Raw genomic sequence first — 15,374 nt, forward strand, 5'->3', positions numbered from 1 at the left:
TATCAAACACAAAAAAATGTCAATCTGCCCTCCTTTATTACATTCCTTCAAGAAACTTAATTTGATACCATTCTCAAAGATTTTATTTTCTCACTAAATCTCCCCTCTGCAACCAAACATGGCCTTCCCCATCAAGATACCTTGTCTTGGGTGACGTTTGGAAAATGAAAATTCTAGAATCCAAGTCTATCACTTCCACTACACATTTAAGAATAAAACCAAGTCAGCTAAAGAAAGTCAATTTCTTCAATTGCATGCCATTACTCCTTGGAGAACAGGCACTACTACAACACATTCTGGTACACATGCTCTGAGAAACTCTCCAAGTTTTTGGCAGCAAGCAGTTTCTAGTTCACACACCTGTGAAATCAGTTCCTCTGGAATGACTGATGCTGGAATCACTGGTTGTGGTTGACTCCCCAGCAGTCCAGATCCTCTATCACGTCCTGTGCGTATAACTCTGGTCTGCCTTCGAGAGTCTCGAGCTCCAGCAGATGATCTACCAGAAGATCCTCCTCCACTTCCACCAACCCCTGAATTCCAGCGACTTCTAGAAGATTTAGATTTTTTTTTTTTGTTAATACAGCAGAATACTTTGGGGACTATTTCAAAAGTCTTTAATTTTATTATTAATAACTTACAAACAGCCCCTGAAAAATACTGCAGCTTGACTTCACAGACAAGTGCTATAAAAGTAACTCTCAAAACTAGAAAGAACAAGAACACCAGGAAACTGATAAAGTTCTGAAATATGCAGAAGAAATAAAGAAAACAGTACTCCAACTGGAACTTGCATTCTTTCCTACTCAGCTGCATGATGTATGCATACATAAACACATAAAAGGATCAATTCCTGATTTTCTAAAAGCAGTAGCAGCAACATAACATTTAACACTCATCTGTCAATTCCCTGCTATAAAAGCACACATGCACAAACTTCACTGTCAGTGGCTCTGAGAGAAGATCACTATGCTTAGGTAGATCTTCTAAAGATTCTGATACTTGATTTACATTAAGAAAATAGTTAAGATTACACTAGAAATAGCAAGTAATCTTCTCTATGGCAGAAGAAATCTTACACTACATAGTTCTCTGATCCTCAGGCATAGTTTTCAAAAGATACTCTACTTTTTACCTATTCCTTTTGCAGAAATCAACATCAACTCTACGCATTGCAAAAACACGCCTTAACTGACTGAATGGTTTCTTCATTTCAATGAATCAGGATCAAAATAAGGCAACAAAAAGACAGTGATTTGTAGAAATAGACATCTCACCATCATTACAAGAATCCACTAATAATTATCACCACAGAACTGTGCCAATTGAATTGGTTCTGAATTTAAAAGAAGATAATCTGCTGTCAAGTAAGACAAGAGACTCTAGTTTGTTCTTCAAGGTTAACCAAGCTTTATCTTGTAATACACCTTAAAGGTTATTGGATATGGTATTACTGCTACTTAATAATCTGTATCAGAAGAACCTTCCAGCTATCGACCACCTGAAGTCTCAAAATCCTTTCAAGAAAAACATGTAAAATTAGACACCAAAATAAAGATACGTTCTCTGAAACAGTATCTAATAAACTAACATTAGAAGTCTATCATATACAGCTATTAAAAGCTAATTAAGTGAGAATACTTGTCTTGCATTGCATGACTTCAGTTGATTACTAGCACCCTTTTTTAATTGGGTTTTTCTTCTTCCTCCTGACAAGACCCTGCAATCACAGAGAAACTCAATTGCCTGCTTAAGACAAGGCCCTGTCAGACCCATCTACATTTTCAGAATTCTAGCTAGTAACCACAGACAATGACAAGACAAAAAACGGTAAAATTATGTCTTTAGGAAAAGTCTTGTCTCATGAATTAGAAAGAGAATTCTAAAAATAAAAAGATATTACTGAAAACAGAAAAAAAAGAAAGAAAAAAACACCAAACAATGCGATATTTTAAATAAAATGAGCCACTTAAACTGTTCTTAGAAGGTGGGAAGGTGGCTAAGAGGAAAAGAACAAGGCTCAGAGGAAGTCAAATTTTACCTACAGAGCATCTTTCAATCCAATGCTCTGCAGGGAGGTGAGGGGTTAAAGAAAAAGTTCTGTATTACATATTAATACTTACCATAGATGCATTTTCTACTTTAAGTTATGTAAATGGCATCATTTAGACACCTAACAGTTAAAACCATTTCTATTTCTGTAATAATTTGAATATTCCCTGTGTGCTCTAACCTGGTCCTGTTAAGGAGAATAAGGACACAGCCACTGCTATTAAAACCATCTAAACCTAAAATAAATATCAACATAGAATAGAAATCTTTCCTCTCATTTCTGTTCACCTACTAGTTTACCACATCTCTCCACTATGCAGCAGCATGCTAGCAATTTTCCAAATCCAGTTACCTACTCTAATGGCTCCACAGTTTGAATGGTTTTAAATTCAACTTATTAAGATAATTATTCCCTCCATTTAACAGACTAGTTATAGTGCCTATTGCTATTCTATTAGTTCAGTGACTTTCAACTATCTAGTTCTGAGACATTCAAGAGAAGACATTAGGAACACTTCAGGGTTAGTCTCTAAGACTCAAACAATTTTAACACATTATGCTTAACTAGGAATAAGGAGGAAAAAAATGTGTTACATGTACCACAATAAGTTCTTAAACATGACAATACTAGTTTGTCTTTGACTTTTAACACATGGATTTTTAGGTTCAGATTCATAATGAATTCAGAAAAAAAAATGGCAAGGTTATGGGGATGGTTATTCTTCATGCAACTCAGGCCCAAATGAAATTAGTGTATTTGGTAAGAAAAAAACAACAAATTTTCTGGAAATTCATGGTAAAAATTTAGTTCCTTCCTCTTAACAAATCATTCATATGCAGAAACCACAGTTCTCATTACTTCAGTTAGTAACCTTAGGAAGCAGCACATTTAGACATGCCTTACAAAAACATAGCAAAGAGATCACTGTCATTATGGAATGTAAATTACATTTCTATAAAAAGGGACACCATCAAATTTAAAGCTAATGATGAGAAATCTGGATCTATACAGTACATTTTGCATATAGTACAATTTTAAAGATTCTGAGAAATAACCTGTTCCAAATGTTCCTTTTCTATTATGATGTATAGGACTCTGGCTATCAAAACACCACTTATGACTTGGGGCAAGAGTGGAAGACACAAAACAATGAAGCACATAATGAAGGTTCTTCCTGCATAAATGCACTCATTTCACTGTATGCTTCTAGCTTATCATGGTTTAAATTGATAGTGTCCCTCTAAAAGACCGCTTTCAAAAATCAAGAAACTAAAAAAAACATTCAAAAGAAGACAACACAGCCTAAACCAGGTTATTCTTCGCACATATATGAAGAACTCTCTGTATCCTATGTGCTGAAGGGTCATTTAAATATCTGTTATTTTAACAAAGTCCATCAAATTTTTTTTTGTTATACCCTACCTACACAACTGCTGTGATTATACGTTCCCTTAGACATACTGCATACAATTTATATATGTGTATACACATATACTCAAATATGGAACACACAGATTGCAGCCTCAATCCTATCAAAACTTACCCAAGGGTGTTGCCTGCCAGTCTGCCCAGAGTTTCAGAACCAGACAGAAACCATGGGGAGTCACTAGTCCTGCCTGGCCTGGATGTCCTTCCTGCCCCTGAGCCACTGCTCAACTTTGAACTGAAAGTAAAAGATGGTAAATCAGTCACAAAACAATCCCAAATGGGTTAAGAACAAAACCTGGAATCCCAGGTTGAAATTCTCAGGGACTTAGTCTGGTAACATACCAGCTTAAGCAACACCCTTGGGGAATACTCCAAACTAATCTAACTGCATATTAAGAGGTACACTGGAAAAAGAAAGTGGAAAGCATGCCTAACAGACCTTACGTACATAAGCAATCCATAAGAGCACAGATGCAATTACATATTAAGCTAATTAGTGATTGGAGTTAGCCACTGTGCTAAGTTTTCCATTAATGTATATGTACAAATTGTAATCAGCAGGTGTTCTATCTGTAAACCTGAGCCTGAGTATGCTACTTCAATATTAAGTGGTTTAAATTCAAATCTGAACTGTTAATTAGTCCTATTAAGGGGGACTTACCTGGACTGAGGACCACACGTCTAGAAAGTGAGCCTTGCCAGATGGGACCACTTTCAGAATAGATTCTGCATTAAGCTTAACAGTTTAACCCAGCTTCTTTCTTAAGGATTATTTTTGGAGTAGTTTGTTTCTTCAAGTTAAAGAGAGCCTGTCTTACTTCCTTCAGAATCACATATACTATTTCTTCCTATACCAGTTTGTCAAGCTAGGCTGTTTGGCTGCATCACCATAACCATTGTGTCTCTACTTAAAGTATCCATTCCAAAATCTACTTTGAAAACACACAAATAAAAACAAAACCAGAAAAGCAGCTGAGCTGCTTATTGAGTGCAAAAAATATCTTAGAAGAAAAACATTCCTTACCCATCACTATTCTCAGGTTTACCCAATTCCAATCTGTCTGGTTGAACTGAAAAACCAATCCTGCAGACTCTACCATCCTGTATTTAGAGCAAGAAAAGCAAGTGTTCAAAGTTGAAATATAAGTCAAGTTTACCAAAAAAATTAAAACACAAGTCTTCAGTTACTGAAGAGCATTAATCAATTTAATGTTAGAATAACTAATTTTAACTGTATGGTTTCAAATTTGTTATCTGAGAAGATTTCAGGAATTTACCTCCAGAAGAAATGCAGCATGATTTGGTCCCACCACACACTGTTTAATAGTGGCCTGTTCCAACACATTCAAAGGCGGGTGGCTGAAAATAAAAAGTGAGAATTTATAGTATTTTAGAACTTTTGAAGTCTGGAAAAAAAAAATCAAGCTGTACATGAAAGGAAAACTATGCAGTGCTGGCTACCAATACAAAAAACTTTCAAAAATGACTAAGCGTGCATTAATTGAAGCACACAGCACATAAAATGCAGGGAAAAGATCTTAAAAGGTGATAACTTTCACTTTATCTGATCAGCAATAAACAACATCTCATATTATAAAGTCATTCCATAATGAAGATTTATACCTCATATTATAAAGTCATTCCATAATGAAGATTTTAATAATATAATTTATCATAACTGAGAACTTCCCATTTTCTTCCTGTGTTATCTGAACTGTTATCTGAAGCATGTCTGGACTTCAGTATCAGTAGCACTGAGGATTTCTAAGGCTCCATCATCTACTGTACAATCATCTGCTTCTTGTTGCTGTTAGAAAAATTGTACTTTCCTAAATTATTTACAGCAGCATATGATATGCCTTACCTGTTTAAATTATATTTGTTCAGCTTCTCTGAAACTTCCCTTAATCTGAAACAGAAAGAAATGAAGCTGTTATTTGATTACATACTCCACAATATCCACTCACACAGCATATTTATGATGTTATGGGAATAACTTACCACCACATTTATTTAAGTTTAATATAAATACTACTTGGTGCTAGGAGTCTGTTTTGCTTTGAAGTTTTACCCTTGCAACAGAGCCAACATTTGCTTGCATTTCTGTGTGTTTTGCAAGTCATTATCAAAAAACACTACTCTTGCCTTGTTACAACCATTTACAACTTCATGCACAAAACAGAAATATAAAGCAATGACCATGAACTGCAGATATACTTGTTTTTCCTTGTATAAGCTTGAATACAGTATCCCAGATGAGAAAGGATTATAATCTTCTAGGAAATCCAAGTATGTGGCATGTGAGAGCCAAAAATATGATAGTAAATTCCCCAAAGCAGAAAACACAAGGAAATAGATTAACAAAAGCCAATGGCAAAAGGGACAAAAACAAATTCTCCCTAAGAGAATAAACAATCCAGAGAAACATCACTATTTATAGAGTTTCGTAAAACATTACCTTTACTAAAGGTAAACAATGTTTCCAAAAGCTCAAAATATCAGAGCAGAAGAAAGTGACAACCCATATACCGCTCCTGCTTAGAGGATACTGTGTCAAAAAGTAGAAAGCAACAGAGTAATTGCTAAGGTATTTCCAATCCACTAAGGAAAGATCCTCTATTGGCAACAAAGACACTGGAGTACTATCAGGCAAGCAGTCAATTAAAGCTTGGATTCCCCTCTTCCCAAAGGAGACAAGCGATCTGAAAAAGCCTCCAAAGGGCTTCCAATTATAGTCAGAGTACTTGAATTTTATCACGATATAAAACGAAGACTAATTCTGTAAAACTTGTGTTAGGTCTTCATAATTAAAATTTTAAAATCTCAGCTTTAGCACCATGCTCATGCTAGCATAAATCAGCAACACCTTTCTAAACCTAACAAAAAGCCACACCAACACTGTTTTCATCTGTTTGAATCCATATCTTTAAATCCTTCATTTTTACTTGCTTCATTTCAGTTTCTATACCCAGACTATGGACATCAGACTTCAGCTACTTGCAAACCCTGAAAATGAGAAAGAAAACAGACTAGAGGTCCAAACAGTGAAATCCTAACATTACCAACAGTGTTTAACTCTGAAGTACTTGTCCTAAGGGGAAGGAAAAAAGAAAAAAAAAAGAAAAAAAAAAAAAAAAAAAAAAAAAAAAGAAAAATATCTCTAAATCTGTTTGAGAAACAAGGTCTTTTATATTGATAGAAGTAACTTCCAAGCCCAAGAAGAAAGGAGAAGTGAAATGAAGACAGCAGGAAGGAATTGAATGTGTTTAGAATTGTCTTCTGCTATCCAAGCCAAGCTGACAATTTGTAAGTAGACGATTTCACACTCCCAATTTCCAGCCACAACTACTTCACACAGGCCAAGAGTACATACCCAGATAAGGTTTCTGAGAAGACAACCCACAAGATCAAGAGAAAACACAAACTTCCCATGCAATCTGTGCAAAAGGTACCCCACAAGAGTGAACTACTGTGGGAGACTATGGAATGAACCCCAAGTACACTCCACACCTTATAATATGGTTTTATACAGCAAGCAGGGATTGCTGCTTAATATCTGACAAGTAAAACATCCCTAAGTTCCATGTCTTGATTTCCCACCTAACAATTTCCCACAGGGATATTGAGTAGTTTCCCTTTAACATTTATCTTCTGGCAAGCATGAGTAATATTAGAGAATAGGAAAACCTACCTTTAAATTCATTGCACTGCCTTGAAGAAAATATGATGGCAAAAAAAACTAGCACTTTATTAGACATGATTACTAGACTAGTCTATGAGCAACATTTAAAACTTCCTTACCTGAGCCTTGGTCACAAGACCACACCACTACCAAAAAAACACAGACATTAGAATTTGAAAAAAAATCATTATGTTCCTTTTATACCTGTACAAAATGAAGTAATAGGAAAGAAATATGCTCAGAAAGCTAAGATTTGAATAGTCATTGAACCCATGAGTAACATCAATCTCAGGAGAGTAGGTCTATCTGCAAGAAGCACAGGCTAAAAGAGATCTAATGTTCCCGAAAAGAGGCCAGCATCAATCTTTACCAGGAGGGAACAGAGAAAGCTATAAGCAACAATGCTGATAGTTTTTACTTTTATTTTTCTTTCTACAGAAGAGATTAGTACTATCTCATGCCTGGAAAATTTCCTATGCAACTGCTGTAACAGCAAAATTAAAAAGTACTGCTCATAAGCTCCTATAAGTCCATGAGGACTTGAATTTGATGCAGAACACCACTGGAGTTGTTCCCTGCTGGTCTGCTGGTTCCACCCTCACTCCTCCCCTTTCTTGTGCTGGCACCAGCATCCCCATGAACACCAATCACAAAACCAAACCTGCAGGAAAACAAGAACAAAGCAGAAAGATGTGTTTGTATACTCTCTACGGAGAAAATAAAAACTTGAAATCATTTCCTGCAGCAATCTAAGCCTTCCTACCTGCACAGTTGCAGGGTATTGTACCACTGACCCTCTGAAGGGAAAAGCTTATTTAAGATCAGGTTAATTTTAATTATACAGTGCAGTAATTTCAAATTATCTGCTCTGGAGGAAGAGGTACAAGCAGAGATGATTTAGTCAATTCCCACATCAAGGTCAACGTTTTCACTAAGACCTTTCTGTGGTAAATGAAATCTCCAATACAAACGCCTTGACAGACTACACTTCAAAAAGGTCTCATTAAAGGCAATTAAACTACTTCAAAGGACAAAGTTAGAAGCAACAAGTATTTTCATCACAAATATTTTTGAAGAAATACACTAGAGCTTGGCAACACTTTTAGACAAAAGGTTTAGTGATGATAGCTCCTATCAAGACACACATTCTTTAATATTATTAGTGAAATTAATCCAAAAACAGTTGTGAGGAAAATAAAGTTTTCAGTTTGTCCAAGCCAAGGAGGGATTTTTTAATTTCAAGTTTTCAAGCTCCAATTTCTAGTCTCCAGAAACTGATCAGAATAGAAGGGATCTATGCTCACACTAAGCAACCAAAAAGGCTCTAGGTCAGGACTATCACAGCTCAGATTTCTGACATGGCCCTTTTACTCATAACAATACATTACTTTTCTCAAAGAAAATTTCTATTTCCAGACAAGTTTATCTCAGGACCCATTCTTCCACCATATCTTGTGTTATAAAAGCAGGTTAGACTCAAAAATGCAAAAGAGTTATAGAGAAATTCAATTTCAAAATACTGAAGGTAAGAGTTGCAGAGGACAAAAATGTACTTTTTTATAAAAACCAACCAAATAAACAAAACATAAACCAGCCAAACAAAAAAACACACAGGCACACAAAAAGAACACCAAACAAACAAAAATACACGCACCCCAAAACCCTAAAGCCTCCAAAACCAGCTTGGTATGATGAACAACTTCAAGTAGGGAAATAAGAAATAAAGCTACTTCAGGCCTGGTAGATCTTTCTAAGTCATCAGGTCTCTTTAAAACAGTATGTCAATGAAATCTGTATGGCAACAAACATGAGACTCCCACACCAGAGCAGACAGAAGTATTCAAGCACCACTACAATGCTTTGCCAAGGGAAGGCTAATGCTAATACTAATAAAAATAACAAGTAGATACCCAAGGGGACACACCCATATGACACAATCCATTTAAGCATTGATGAACAGTATTACATACCTATCAACACTTAAAAGGCAAATACAACCTTATCCCTGTGCCTCATCTGAGAGCCTGAAGGGCTCTGAGCACAGCAAGCCAGACCCAAGGAAGCACCTCTGGGGCCAGTTTACCTACTAGCAGAGCTGCACAGCCTCCAGATCAAACACCTCTCTCACCTGCCTGTCTTGAATCACATGGAAATGAGCTCCTGTCCCAGTCTATCAGTGTCACAAAAACAGTCTCAAAAATGCATAAAATGGATACCAATAAAATATTAAGCAAATACATTATCTTAGTTTCCTAATCCCAGGATAACTTTGACACTAGACATTGCCATTGATGTAAAGTCACACCCAGCTATCTTCCGTGCCACAATACAGCATACAAAAGGATCCTGCCCCCAGCTGCCATCTCAAGCATTAGAGAGCAGCTTCCAAGGAGGAAGATACACTTCCACAGCTACACCTTTCTCCTACTGGAATAAATTAAGATTTAGAGTGTGATTTAAGTCATTCCGGGTAAAAAGGGGGAAGAATCCATAAAATCAAATGGTAAAGTACCAGCCAAAAGCAGGCAGTAAGATTATCTGTAGAAAATAAAGTAATGCACTTAAGAAAAAAAAAAAAGAAAAATAATTCCAAGCGCGACTACAAAACGACAGGCTCTAAGGTAACCCATACTGCTCATTAGGGTAGTGGGCTAATGTGTTTAGACTATAATTCACAGACCACTGAAATGAACTAGATGACAAAGAAACCCTTTGCTCTACTCAGTCAGTACTCGGGGGAACCATGGCTTACACTGTGCCCTCTCCACATTTCAAGAATTATAAATTAGGACTATTTGGTTTTTACACACTAAACCAACACCTACTGCTCAGGAAATCCCCAAGCTGCAAATTCTTAGAAGTTGGAAAAGCTTCACTGTATATTTGCCCTATTCTAACACTGTTCTCCTGTTAATCTAGCACTGGTCTCTGTCAGCAGAAAACAGGAGGAAAATAAGATGGACTTCTTGTCTGACTTGAACAGCTGTTCTTGTATTTCATAGTATCAACCAACACAAGTTTACAGAACACATACAGGACACTTCTCCCAAACTTTATTTCCTATTTTGCAGGATTGTCCGTTTGGTTGATAAAGGTAGTTCTGAACACTTCATAGTTCTCTCTGGAACAATGGTAACACAATGCGCTGTCTCTGTGATCTGCAATAGAATGCTAATACAGCAAAGACCAAACAAATTAATTGTCCTGAAAACAGCTTCTCCTGTCACTGAAAAGTCTTCAGGTAATACAGTGATTGCAGAATGAAAGTTCTCTAACAGTAGATCATTACTATTTAATAACAACACTGATTTAGACAATTACCTAAGTTGGGTAAAAATAGCCCACAAAAAGGTGAAAGCATGATAAGAATGTGTATTTTAGTTCCAGTTTTAAGAAAAAAAGGTATATTTCATATCACTGTATTGAAGAACAAGGGGAGAGCTTTGTATATTGCCTAGGAAGGCTTACAGTGCTGTGTTCCATAAAATCCTCACATAGAAGTAGTTGGTGTTCAGGCTGGATGAGCAGACAGTGAGGTGAACCAAAAACTGTCTGAACATCTGTGTCCAGAGGGTGGTGATTAGTGTCACAAGGTCTGGCTGGAGGCCAGTGACAAGCTGTGTGCCCCACAGGTCAATACTGGGTCCAGTCCTGCTCAACATCTTCATTAACAATCCAGATGATGGGGCAGTGGGTACTCTCAGCAAGTTTGCTGATGACACCCAACTGCAAGGACTGGTGGGTATGCAGGACATCACTGCCATCCAGAGCACAGCAACCTCATGACAACCAAGGGGAAGCAAGGCACAAATCCCTGCACCTCAGCAGGAACAACCACATGCACAAGAACAACCACATGCCAGAGACTGTCCAGCTGTACAACAGCATGGCAGAAAAGAACCTGCAAGTCCTGGTGGCCACCAGGTTGAACAGGAGCCAACATGCCTTGCAGCAAAGAAGGTAAAACAGCATTCTGGCTGCAACAGAGAAAGTACTGCCAGCATGCTGAGGCAGACAATCCTTCTCTTTATTCAGCACTCATGAGGCCACATCTGGATTTCTGGGCTCCCCACTAAAATAGAGACATGAGCATACTAGAGAGAGTCTAGCAAAGCGACACAAAAATAAGGGACCAGAGCATCTCACACAAGAGGAAAGGCTGAGAGAGTTGAGACTTCAGCATAGGGAAGAAAAAGCTCTGGAGGGGATCTTATCAACATATATGAACACCAAAAGCAAGGGTAGTAAAGGGGACAGAGCCAGACTCTTTCCAGTGGCACCCAGTAACAGGACCAGAGGCAGCAGACACACACAAAACACAGGAGATTCTGTCTGAACATCAGGAAAGACTTTCTCTGCTGTGGGGGTGACCAGTTACTCACACAAGGTGCTCAGGGAGGTTCAGGTAACTCTCAACCCCTGAGAGTTACTGAAACGCCATCTGAACAGACTCCTGGGCAACCAGCTGTAGATGGCCTTTCCTGAGAATGGGACCAGATGATATTCAGAGGTCACTTCAACCTCAGCTATTCTGCAATTGATACTGAGGACTTAATCCTTTCAGGATGTGATCTCCATATATTTGACTTGAAGGCACAGCAGCAAAAGGAGGGGATTTGCCATTGAAAAGCTAGTAACTCATGTTTTGCTGTATAGAATCCCTCTATGGTCAGTGACACAGGAAAAAAGTTACACCAATGAGTCAGGAAAGTGTCAGAGTTACACATTCAGTAAAAAAATTCATAGGTACTTAAATATCAAGCTGGAAGTACTCTGTTTCTTTAGCAGGAACAGCAAGAGCAGGGGTAGACACCTGTAGAATTCATGAAAAGCCTCTAACTAGCCATGAATTCCTAAGCTGGGAGACTGGTTGCTCTAGCTCAGAATCTACTTACACCCTTTCTTCCAATTTAAGTGACTCTGAAAACATCACTCCCTGAAAAAAAAACACATAGAACCATAACCCCATACCACAGCACAGAGGATGGCCATAGCCTAGCTCAACAGGAATACAAAGTCAATCACACTTTTTAAATAAGTAAACACCCATAAGCTATGAAACAGTATGGCCCCTTTTCTGGAAAAAAAAAAAAATTGTTAACAACATGAATACAAACAGGAAGAAATCACAAATCATATGATCCTGACAGGACTGCCACAGAGGAGTTAACAACATGCCTACTTGTTATTTAGCACATTATCTATAGGATTTAGTAGTGAAGTAGATCTATAGCTACAAGTTGCCTAAGCATTTAGTGTCATTTCTGGGGGGGAAAAAAGAAAAATACACTACAGAAGAACGGGTCAGACTCAATCTGAGGCCCTTCTATGGCAGTAGATTTCCAAAAGTACAGTTTGCAAATCCAGACAGAAATCTGTTCTCTGGTGCAGAATACATCAAATCATCATTTTGTGGTCCAACATTCTGTTCAACTGCACAAAGTCCTCACAGCTGTTTTGTTTAACATTTAGCAAAAGGCCATTTCTTTAGCCAGAACACTACAGCTAAACACCTGGATCGACCAACTCAATTGGGTGAGTTCTGAATCTTAAAGCAATTAAAGTTGTAAGCTATTTAACTATCCATCATTTTAGGAAATAGATCCTCTTGCGATAATAAAACATGAATAATGAGAATTTAGAACCCCATGGTTCTAAATTCAAGGATACTTGAAAAATACACATGTGATAATAGCATGAGCAGTGTTACTACACTGAACAACAAAACATGCTAGCTATCAAAATACAGCTAGGAAGCTGTATACTTGTTAAACTAGAATGAATGAAAATTAAAAGATCCCATTAAGGCAAAGAAAAGAAAAAATCACATTTTTACAGTCAAAACATTGCTGTAGTGATGCCATTAAAAAATGCTATCAAATTAAACTCCAGTCACTGAAAATCATAGAACCTTTTTGTGCCCCATTGTGATAAGGCTGTTAACATTCCTTCAGGAGTTCATTAGGAGCCACCAGGGAGGCTGTGAATTTACCAGCACACCAGCTTAAAGCCTGGAGAGCCAAGTTCTGGTCCCAGCTGAGGCTACTGCGGGAACCCAAATCATCTCTTCACCATTTTCCTTTGCCCTAAGCTTTTGGGAGCTGTGATCACTTTGTGCAAAGTTGGCAAATGGCCTTTGATTAGGGCATTCAAATGCTATAAAAATATTTTTAAAAGTAAGAACTGTCACATTATTAAACACTCAGAGTCTTGACTACAGAAAAGCAACTGTATGTTTTATACAAGTGATTTTATGAAAAACAAAGCACAAACAAGAACTGAATTCTAATTGCTTTACTATAAAGTCCAACGACCTTATTCTCATTCTGAATTAGTTTTAGCAACAGGGAAAGATCACTTAGCATGTCCAGTCCTTTACTTGCCAATTGCTCCAATTCCAAGCCTTGAAGTATTCAACAAAAACTCTGATATCACAGAGTTATCTGCACACCACTTTTGCGAACTTGCTAAAAACTGCCTTTTAGATACCAGACCTCCTCCTCACACTGCTCTGTCTTCCACTAAAAACACATCTTCAAAACCTTTCTCTCAGACACTGCATCTTTGATTTAGATAGGAATGGACTGAGGCCTGGAATAAAGAGTAGAGAGCAAGCACTGCGCCAGAAAAACAAGCAGCCAAATCGCTTTGTCTGATGCACAGTGCAAACAAAATGAGAAACCCAAGCTTCTGAGGTGCACAGTTCATCCCAACACTTTTTTGCATTGCCAGGAAAATAATTCTTTTTTCCATGTGCCTGCACCCCAGCCATGAAACTCCAGGTGCTTCTCTCAGTGTAACCTCAGCGTGTTGGTTCCCCTAGAAGAACTCATGAAGCAGCACATGGAGCACCTCCTGGACCACGTTTTGCCTAGGGCCATATTATCTCTGGTAACAATCTTGCCAGATACAGATTCCGCCCCACAAGAGAAAAAAACAAACTTTGGCCATTCCAGCAAAACAGGCTGTTGGTCCCCAGCCTTCCCATAAGGAACAGGGCACTCCTTGCCAGATTATCTTCTGCCTATCCAATCTGCCCCACAATGACAAGATGTTATGATCCATCTCATTTGAAGGTTTTATTAAGTGCCTTTAAATTACAGCTCTAGAGACAGACACATTTTGCCAAAGTCATTGAATTGTGTATACAATGACTTAAAATAATGGAAAATGAGAAAAGAAAAACTGCTGTTAATAATAGACTGTGGTCAAAGCCAAAAAGTTGTTCCAACAACCTAAGAAAGATCTTCATTAAAGATCAGACAACAATAACTCATTTATACTAAAAAAATATGAAATGGATTAAAGGCCATAAATTATCTTCAGAAAAACATATACTGATATTTACCAGAGAGAAAAAAAAACCAGCTCTGACTGTTTTCAGGCTGGATAGAGAATAGCAAGAATTTAGTACTATAAATGAAAGAATAAATACAGAGACACATTTAAGAAAATTAATTTTGCAAAATGAACAAGAAATTAAAATTATATCAGCCTTACTGAAGGAAGTGACAAACTCCAACGGCTTCAAGCAAAAGCAGAGTAAGGCATACATTCACCCTTATTCCCATAGGCAAATACTGATTTTCCAGTTAAGTTTTTGGAAAAACACTGTAGCAGAAACAGTTGTTTATATAAAGTCAATGTCAGACTCCATGCTGACACATACATAGTGAAATTACAATTTTCAGTAGAATCCTGAGATCCCAATCAAGATTCATCTCACTGTATCAGAACTCCCTACCTATACAGAGAGCTAATCCATCCCAAAGGTGAAAATGGTGAGAGGTTGAGGAACCATAATGGATAATAGAGAATGAAGCATAATGAAAGACGGTAAGCAAATTTTTTAAATGCTGTTTTATAACAAGTTTGGATTGAAGTAATCAACTACTACTTCTACAGCACATAGAAAAAAAAAAAAAAAGACAAAATTAGCATCTGGCTTAACTAAAGATGATGGCAAACATGCTGCAGAAAGTAACATCAGCAAGACCTGGGCACAGAGCAGTTTCTTTCTGGGCTATCTTATAATGGATAGGCAAACTACAGCTGCATGGTTATTATCACCCTCAGCTATTTGAGATATTTTGAACTGATTCATCTGACAAACAAAAACCACACTCTCTTGAATGTGGATTATTTTTTAGGCTTTTTTTTTTCTGAAGACAAATTTTGTAAGATTACTGAAGTCTCCAGCAACCTTGGTAC

The 15,374-nt window shown here is 37.4% G+C and overlaps 1 protein-coding gene across 12 annotated transcripts in view; it reads right to left on the bottom strand.

The window, feature by feature from the left end:
• The window catches only part of UBR5 (ubiquitin protein ligase E3 component n-recognin 5), an 86,078-nt gene that overhangs the window by 63,030 nt on the left and 7,674 nt on the right, over window positions 1-15,374 (bottom strand). For 10 of the 12 annotated variants that reach the window (XM_085572430.1, XM_085572424.1, XM_085572427.1 and 7 more), the window contains exons 2-6: window positions 5,346-5,390; window positions 4,759-4,840; window positions 4,506-4,582; window positions 3,597-3,716; window positions 361-550 (exon numbers count right to left, since the gene is read on the bottom strand). In XM_085572430.1, coding sequence (XP_085428556.1) covers window positions 361-550; window positions 3,597-3,716; window positions 4,506-4,582; window positions 4,759-4,840; window positions 5,346-5,390 — 514 coding nt within the window. The remainder of the gene's footprint in view (window positions 1-360; window positions 551-3,596; window positions 3,717-4,505; window positions 4,583-4,758; window positions 4,841-5,345; window positions 5,391-15,374) is intronic. The other 2 variants (XM_085572429.1, XM_085572428.1) reach the window with 1 other exon arrangement.

This window comes from Lonchura striata, chromosome 2 (assembly GCF_050655825.1).
Source record: "Lonchura striata isolate lonStrDom1 chromosome 2, ASM5065582v1, whole genome shotgun sequence".
NCBI lineage: Eukaryota > Metazoa > Chordata > Aves > Passeriformes > Estrildidae > Lonchura > Lonchura striata.